This window comes from Chrysemys picta, chromosome 1, assembly GCF_011386835.1.
Source record: "Chrysemys picta bellii isolate R12L10 chromosome 1, ASM1138683v2, whole genome shotgun sequence".
Taxonomy (NCBI): Eukaryota; Metazoa; Chordata; order Testudines; family Emydidae; genus Chrysemys; species Chrysemys picta.
In genome coordinates, this window is record NC_088791.1 from 209270985 (window position 1) to 209279776 (window position 8792).

Here is an 8792-nt window from a genome sequence, read left to right on the forward strand (position 1 = left end):
GCAGGCGGCACCGTGCAGCGCTCCCGGGGAGAGGCGCCGGGCAGCTCAGCCCCCTCGCCCCACTTCAGAGAGCGCCGCCGGAAAGGGGAGGCGGGAGGAGCGGGTGTAAAATGTCGCGTCTCTCCCCCGCCACACACCTGAAAGCAAAGCGGGGAGCGATCCGCGAGTAGGGCCGGAGACTATAGCCCTGAAGCCAGGGGCGACCTGGAGCCGGCAACTCGCAGGCTCCCTCTAGCCACCGCAGTTGCAGCGGAGGAGGCGAGCGAGAGCAGCAGCAAGAGGAGGATTTTTTTTCTCTCTCTCTCTTTTTCAGCCAGTAATGAGCGTCTGCCCCCTGGCACGGCTGAGCCACAGCGCGGCTGCACACACGCGCACACGGTATAAATAAGTTAAGGGAGACGCACTGGGAGCTCCCCGTCTGGCTCAGCCCAGCAGGCAGGAGGGGAACCTCCCCCCGGCGCCATGGCGTGCGTGGCCGGCTGCCGCTGCTGCACGGAGCGCCGGAGGCAGAGCAGCATCCTCTACAACATCCTGAAGAGCGAGGAGCAGAAGGGGGCAGCGCAGCAGCCGCCGCCGCCGCCGCAGGAGCCTCCGGGGCCGGGCTGCTCGTGCGGCTCGCGGCGGCGCGTGGCCCTGCGCAGCCCGCAGGTGGCGGGCAAGGCGGCCTCGGCCGTGCTGGTGAAGACCCTGCGCTTCGTCAAGAGCGTGCCCTGCTTCCAGGAGCTGCCGCTGGACGAGCAGCTGGTGCTGGTGCGCAGCTGCTGGGCTCCGCTGCTGGTGCTGGGGCTGGCCCAGGAGCGGGTGCACTTCGAGACGGTGGAGACCGCGGAGCCCAGCATGCTGCAGCGGATATTGACCGACCGGCGGCAGGAGCAGCACCCGCAGAGCAGCAGCCCGCAGCTGCCCTCGGCCGGCGAGATCCAGGCCATCAAAGGCTTCCTGGCCAAGTGCTGGAGCCTGGACATCAGCACCAAGGAGTACGCCTACCTCAAGGGGACTGTGCTCTTCAACCCGGGTGAGTAACCGGGGGGTGCCGCCGCCGCCGCCTCGGGGAAGGGGATTCCCCTCAGCTGCACCTCCTGCGCATCCCCCCATTTGATTCCTTGCCTAGTGGGGTAGAGAAGAGAGCGGGACTGGAGGGAGGTTGATTGAAGAAGCTGACAGGATTTTAGTCAAGCGGAAACTTTTGAAAGGTGGAGTTATTTTTTTTTTCCTGTTGAAGGGGGCTTTGTATTACATGCATTCCGTGGAAGGAAAGGGAGGAGGGTAGACCTGCCACCTGGCCAGGTTTGCCCAGGATTGGATCTTTTTGGAGGAAGCTGTCCAGAGCTGTCCCATTTTGTGGGCTTAGAGCAGCCTGGGGTCCTGGTTTTTTCCCTACCTCAGACGTGGCAATGCTAGAAGAGTGGCCGACTATCTTTTTCCCTTACTGGTCCAACCTCCCAACTATTAGAAAACTTAGGCCTGGGCTACGCTAGAAAATTAGGTTGGTTTAACGACATCACTCCAGGGTGTGAAAAATCCACACCTCTGAGCAGCATAGAGTCCCTGTAATTCTTCTGTGGTCTTAGCTATGGCATCTCAGGGAGGTGAATTAACTAGAGCAAGAGGGGAATCCCTTCCTGTGAGCAAAGGTAGTGTCTACATTGAAGCGCTGTGCTGCTTTAGTATTTTAAGTGTAGACAAGCCCTTTACATGCTTGGGGAAAGAGGGGAAGAATAGGTGGTGCTGCTCTGGGGTCCTTTTCAGGTAAAGAGCACTTTGTCCAGTTTAATTAGAGACTGAAAGCCACTGGTACTAAATGACCTGTCTCTTGAGGTGGGCAGTATAAATTTTTCTCTTTCATCCTAGTAGAAAATCTCTCCTCTTTCAAAAAATAAATTTGTTAGTCTCTAAGGTGCCACAAGTACTCCTGTTCTTCTTTTTGCGGATACAGACTAACACGGCTGTTACTCTGAAACCTCTCCTCTTTCCTGTTAATCCAGGCATTTGATAGGGGTCTTTCCAGTTACAATTCATACATGACTAATAGGAACTTAGCTAGAGTGCTTTTTATTTTGTGTTAAATAATTGCCTCTGAACACCATCTTCCCACTTTTTGTTACAAAAAATTAATCCATGGAGGTGACAGTAATAGACAATAGTCACTGTGTTTTTCTTTCTGAACTTGCAACTTTGCAAATTCAACTGCTGCACCACAAGCCATGCAGTAAGCATTATGGTTTGGCTTCTTAAAATAATCCGGTGGTAATTCATAACTGCGGTTAAGAAATAATGGATCAAAGTGTGCTTGATTGATAAGGTTTTCAAAGAATAAAAAATTAACAAATCTCAAGATTTAGAAACAGAATCTGGTCAGATTAAATGAGGAAAGCTTGTATATATGTATGCATAGTTTGTTTAAAAAGCAATATTTTTATATAATCTCACAATAAAATCAGATGTTAGCAGTTGATTTTTATTTTTAAAAACCTACCTGAAATATAATAGCTTGTTATGCTCAGATAGTAGATAATGTTTTCACCCCTCAGCTCACAGAGAGCCGAGAAGCTTGTCAAACTTAAACCAAGAGGAAAGGTACTGAACTTGCAAACAACTCCACTCCCCTATTTTGTTTATTTAGAAAGCAAACATCCTATCACATCTTGGAGTTAACTTCCTTATCTGCAATCTGACGCTTGTTCCAATGTAGCTGTCAGCAGGACACATTAATATGAATAGAGCATTTCCTAGTGGTCAACAAGTTATTAGCAAACTTGTTCCTTTTATTATCTTTACTATTTACGTTGTATATTTGGCTCCTTGAAGATAGTTACTGGTAAGTAAATACTGGTTGTCCATATTTTATCACCTACAAATTATACATTTTTTAAAAACATGAATATTGGAAAATATTGTTGCAATCTAAATCTCTTGTTGCATAACTAAGAGCAGCACTGCATGTCCAGAACAGCAACGTGGTGAGATTTTGGATTGCACTATTAAAATCTGTGCATATCTACATGCATGTTGGATATAATATCTCTAGCTGAATCATTTTCATGCAGAAAGGTAATTACATTTGGCTTGTTCCTCATCTAAGAAACTTAATATTGATGTTTATGAGTTACCAATTAGCTGGCATGCTGCAGGATGGCCAACTTCCATGAGTTGTTTTATAGATAAAAACTTTGTAAACGGACATTTAGTTTCCTGTTTTTCTTTCAGATCTGCCAGGGCTGCAGTGTGTACAGTATATCCAGGGACTGCAGAGGGAAGCACAGCAAGCTCTAAATGAACACGTCACACTGATTCATCGAGGGGACCAGGCCAGATTTGCCAAGCTGAATGTTGTTCTTTCCTTGCTGAGATCCATTAATGCTAACGTAATTGCTGAACTATTCTTTAGGCCCATCATTGGAACAGTGAACATGGATGACATGCTGCTGGAGATGCTTTGTGCAAAGTTATAAAGGCATGTATCAAATAAATCCATTACTAAGGAATTCCTAGAGCAGAATAGTGTAAAGTACTGTAAATAAACTAACTTATTCTTTTTACATAGATAGTATTTTTGTATTCAGTAATAAAATGTTCAAGTTCTGACATTTTTATTAAACTTATTGTTTTCAGAATAGGATGTACAGCCATGAAAATAGATGCCTTTTAAACCATTAATGAAGAGGTTTTAGTTTCCAAAGTGAGATGAATATTCTCTGTCTTTGAATAAAGGTCACACTGATCTGTGTTATGTTTTCAAAATGAGCAACCCCCACTTTTTCCCAAAGCATTGTTGTTTCACATTTTAACACATTTATTTGGAAAGCCAAAAATAGGATAAAAGAGCCAAATTACTTTGCACATTTCAGTTCCATTAAATAAGATCCCTTAGTCACAGCGATCTTTGTAGTTGAACTATGGGACTCAGCCATAACCGCTGAAGTCAGTAAAGTCTCTGACTATATCAGGCTTTGGATCAGGTCTGTATTGAATAGTTAAGAGAACCATTTACCTACGGGCTTGTGTACATTGGGAAATTGACCAGAATAGCTATTGCATAATAAATTATTGTGCAATAGTTATTCTGGAATAGCTCCTTGCATGGACACTATATTGTGAAATAAAGTCACTTTATTCTGGAATAATTAGTATCCTCCAAAACAGAGTAATTGTTCTGGAAAAAAATGACCGTTCATTACCATAAAAATTACTCCACAATATCTATTCCAGTCAATTTTCCCATATAGACAAGCCTTTAGATAATGTGTTGCAAACATTTCAAAATTGATTGTTAAGAGTAATTCAGATACTTCCAAAGCCTGTGGCAAAACATTAAATTTAACATATGTTGGACTCTGGGGGAAAAAGAACTATGGCCTGCTCTACGCTGGTGGTGGGGGAGTTCCGATCTAAAAGTTACACAACTTCAGCTACGTGAATAACGTAGCTGAAGTAGACGTACTTAGATCTACTTACCATAGTGTCTTCACCGCGGTGAGTTGACTGCTTTCGCTCCCCCGTCGACTCTGCCTGTGCCTCTTGCCAAGCTGGAGTACAGGAGTCGATGGGAGAGCGCTTGGGGATCGATTTATCGCGTCTAGACTAGATGCGATAAATTGATCTCTGCTGGATCGATTGCTGCCCGCCAATCCGGCTGGTAGTGAAGACAAACCCTCAGTCTTCTAAACACAGCAAACTCTTTACAAAGTCCCAAGAACTGTTGGTAGACCACAGACAGTTGATTTGTTTCCCCCCTTGGCATTTGCTATAAAAACTAGAATTCAGTGGGCCAAATTCTGATCTTGGTTCCACCTGCGGAAACATAAAGTTACTCCACTGAAAGTATGGAGTTACTCTGGATTTACATCACTGTTACTGCAATCAGAATCTGGCCCACTGTGCTTAACCTATACATGTCTCACTTAGGTTTTAAATTCATTTTCCTTATTTGTTTGTTTTAGCCTATTGACTGTGCCCTCAACATTCTTTTTGTTCCTTCTTTGCTAGTTTGTTTATATTGTCAAGGACAAATCAAAGTCAGAAAATGAAAAAAACACTTGTTAGATCATGTAGTCCACCTTTCTGCTAATGTGAATAGTTCCCTATAGCAAATCATTCCCGTTCTCTGATTTTCCCAGTCCCAGCGCTCTGCAGCAAAAGTTTAAAAGGCATATAACATTAAGGACCCATTCCACACTAGGACAATAACCCACTGCTGACTGGCTGCAATAAGTTCTCCTAGCCATTGAAAATGGTTTAGTTTTAATGTAGATGAGGGAGTGAGGAAACAAAAGAAAAACATTTTCAACAGGGAAAGTATGATGATTATCAAGGACCATGTTGAAAACAGTTTTGGCCAATCTATATTAGCTAGGCACTTCCAATTCCTGCGGAAGAGGAGAGCTGTCATGGTCGGAGGAAACATATTGGTGACAGTCATTATTGGCAATGGATCATTTTCCTAGTTATGTTAGTTTTCTTACAGATTTTTTTTTTGCGCTAGATACCATTTAACCAGCAATATTTAATGCATTTAATGACAAAGCTAACTATAATGAGGGGGTTACAATTTAAAAACTAATGCTCAAAATGTATTTCTTACAAAATTGAATTAAAAAGAGACAAGGTGGGGGAGGCAATATCTTCATTTGGACCAACTTCTGTTAGTGAAAGCAACAAGCTTTCAAGCTATGCAGACCTGAAGAAATGTTCTGTGTAGCTCAAAAGCTTGTCTCTTTCACCAACAGAAGTTGGTCCAATAGAAGATATTACCTCACCCGCCTTGTTTCTCTAATATCCTGGGACCAACATGGCTACAACAACACTGCAAACAAAAAGGTAAATTAAAACATCTCATGAAATGATTTTTTTTTTCACCTGTAAGTGGTTTAGGTTGGGACTGACATTGTTTCTGTTACTATGGGCTTTCTATTTATTAAAAGGAATTCTTTCAACAAAAATAATGGTCTTGTTGGTGATTAGCCCTTATACAGCCATTCAAGGAAGATCCCATCCTATACCCACTTACAGCTGGCTATGTAAGGGGTGGCCCTTAGAGCTGGTTGTATTGAAAAGGATTGGTTTAAAATTTTCTGTTTTTCTAATAAAATTGGGAAAGAAAAACTTTTGTTGTTTTTCCTTCTTCTCCCCTTGCCAATTCTCTCCTGCTTTTCCAGTAGCAAGTGGGGGGGAAAAAAAGGAAGAAAATTGAGCTGAACTGCTTCAATCTAAACAAAGCCAATCACTGATGGAACTGAAACTTTATGTAATAACCTCTCCTAATGCCATGTGTTTTGTAAAACCTCTTAAAACATGATAAGGGTGTTCCTAGCTCTCATGAAAGTTATGTTGGGGGTGGGGGGCCAGCTCACAGAGTCTTCGTTAACCCCAACCTCGGTACACCCTATGCAAAGGCCAGGGATAATCACAGCCCCTGTGCCCAGGGAAAGGCAGGAACTTCTCTGCATTCCCCTACTTGGGCACAAATTGTCCCAAAGATGGTAGGGGGGGAAACTGTAGTCAAGGCCCCATATCCCAACCAGCGGAGTTGGCCAGGAGGGGCAGTCTGCATCATAGGCGCTGACTCCGTGGCTGGAGCACTCACTGGAGGGGGAAAAAAAAAAAAAAGTGTGTGCTCAGCACTCACCCAGCCACAGCTGTTTTGCAGCTCAGGGAGGGGCTTATGAGAGGGCAGAGAGCAGTGGCCTCAGGGAGGGGGTGGAGCAGGAGTGGGAAAAGGCAGAGAGGGACTTTGGGGGAGGAGTGGAGTGGGGGCGGGGCCTTGTGCCAGAGCTTGGATAGAGCACCCCCCGGGGAAAAGTAAAACTCAATGCCTATGGTCTGCATCCAAATGGATTATTATTTGTAGTAATAGTATTACAGGAGTGCCAATGATCTCCAATCATGGACCAGGACCCCATTGTGCTAGGTGCTGTACAAACAGAACAAAAAGTTCCTCCCCGAAAAAGTGAAAGCACAGCTTGCATGCTACATAGCTTTGGCAGGGACTGTGTCTCCTGAGAGACAATCTCCTCTGGAGTTTCCTCAGGAGAGAGGTCACTCTGCACCACTTAGTCCTGGCCTGTGTCTTAAAGGCACAGTCAGGTTCTTAAATTCGTAAGATAAACTGACAGCTAAATATACCAACAACAAATCTGTAAAATAGTTTTATGAACTTAGAATAATTGGCTGAGTTTTCAAAGGCCTAATGCTCAAGTTGCTGGAATTTCTCTCTGGGGCTGTTTGTATGTTCCATGGTAACTTTTGAATGCTGTATCTGATCAATTCCAAAAAATATCAGGGAACATTCTAGGCATCAGTGGGAAGAACCCTATAAATTTTGGGGAGGAATCAGGAAATGAGAGGCACAGGTTGCCCTTTCCTCTGGTTAGCAGATCCACAGTTTGAAGTGCCTCTGCCATTGTCTATAGATCAAAGAACTGTCTGAAGGCAGCCATTAACACCTTTCAGCATATCAATACCCTGAGCTCATCTCTACCCATCTTCTCAATAGAGTTTAACCTGTTGACACCCTGAATGACATCTTCCAGACAGAGAACATTAAGGGTTGGGGGAAATGGGAGTGCACTCAGCCCCTAGCATGGGGGAATGGGGCACACAGGATCCCTGGCAGGAAGGCGATTGGGGGACCCTGATAGAGGGATGGGGGAGATTGGGGACACACAGAGCCTCCAGCTTGGGGGGCAAAAGGGAGAATAGAGGGCAGAGCCCCTGGAAGGGAGGGAGGGAAGAGGGAACGGGAGTACACATAGAAACCTTGGTATGGGGGGAGGAGAGCACAGAATCCCTGGCAGAAGGAAGATTAGAGGACTCTGGCATGGAAGGGAATGGGGGTGCACGTGGAGGCCCTGCCATAGTGAAGGGAGAAAGGGAGTCCCTGATATAGGGGAGGCAGAAATGAAAGGCACATAGAACTCCTGTTGGAAGGGGCAGATTGCGGCACCCTGGTATGGGGAGGAAGGAGGTGAAGGAGGAACACAGAGCCCCTGCCATGGGGGTAGAAAATGGGGAACCCTGGCATATGGTGGAGAGGGAAGGAGGGCACACAGCCCCTGGAATGGGAAGGAGTGGGGAAGGGGAGACACACAGCTACTAGCATGAGAGAGTGAGTGGGAGCTGTAGGCAGTCCCTGAATCAGAGGGGGATGGGAGAGTGGCATACAGGGACTTTGGGAAGGTGGTGGGGAGGAAATGGAGGAATGCAAGGAGATCCTGGTGGGTGCAGTGTGCTCTGTCTGTAGAAGCTATGAAGAGTGCAACCCTTGAGTTGGTTTCCAAGGAAGCCCTATAAGCCAACACCTTAGAAAATTGCATGAGAGATATGGCAATTTTTTTTCCTTCACAAATTCAGGTCTTTTTAAAAAATGCTCTATTAAATCACTTCGCTCCTTGCACAAAGAGCTTCTGTTTCCTCGCGAAGGACCAAGGCCAGTCACTTAGACAGGTATCAGAGGAACAAATTCTGTCCCCAGTGCACAAGCCTATGGCGAGTAACCAGGCTGTGTGCTAAGGAAGAATTTTGACAGACCCGAACGCTCTATGGACACTAGTGCAGCCCCAACACTGAATACCCTTCCGTGTAGTGTGCCCTCATCACAGGGACGGTGGGGAGGGAGCAGAGAAGCATGTGACTAGAGGCACCACATAGTAGCAAATCCATAAGACATGAGGCATGATGGTACAACTGCTGACCAGCAGGTGGTGATTGAGTGGAGAAGCCCACCAGAATGCTTCCCATTTAAGGGCTATGGAACTTAAACATCCTGAGCTCAAAATCACTTCATTTTACAGAAT

At 45.5% G+C, this 8792-nt stretch overlaps 1 protein-coding gene across 1 annotated transcript; it reads left to right on the plus strand.

The window, feature by feature from the left end:
- The first annotated feature begins 317 nt into the window (after positions 1-317).
- Positions 318-6102, plus strand: NR0B1 (nuclear receptor subfamily 0 group B member 1). The gene is made up of 2 exons (XM_005315627.5): positions 318-1015; positions 3208-6102. The coding sequence occupies exons 1-2, from the start codon at positions 463-465 to the stop codon at positions 3450-3452; spliced, it is 798 nt and encodes a 265-aa protein (XP_005315684.3). The 5' UTR covers positions 318-462; the 3' UTR covers positions 3453-6102.
- The last annotated feature ends 2690 nt before the right edge of the window (positions 6103-8792 follow it).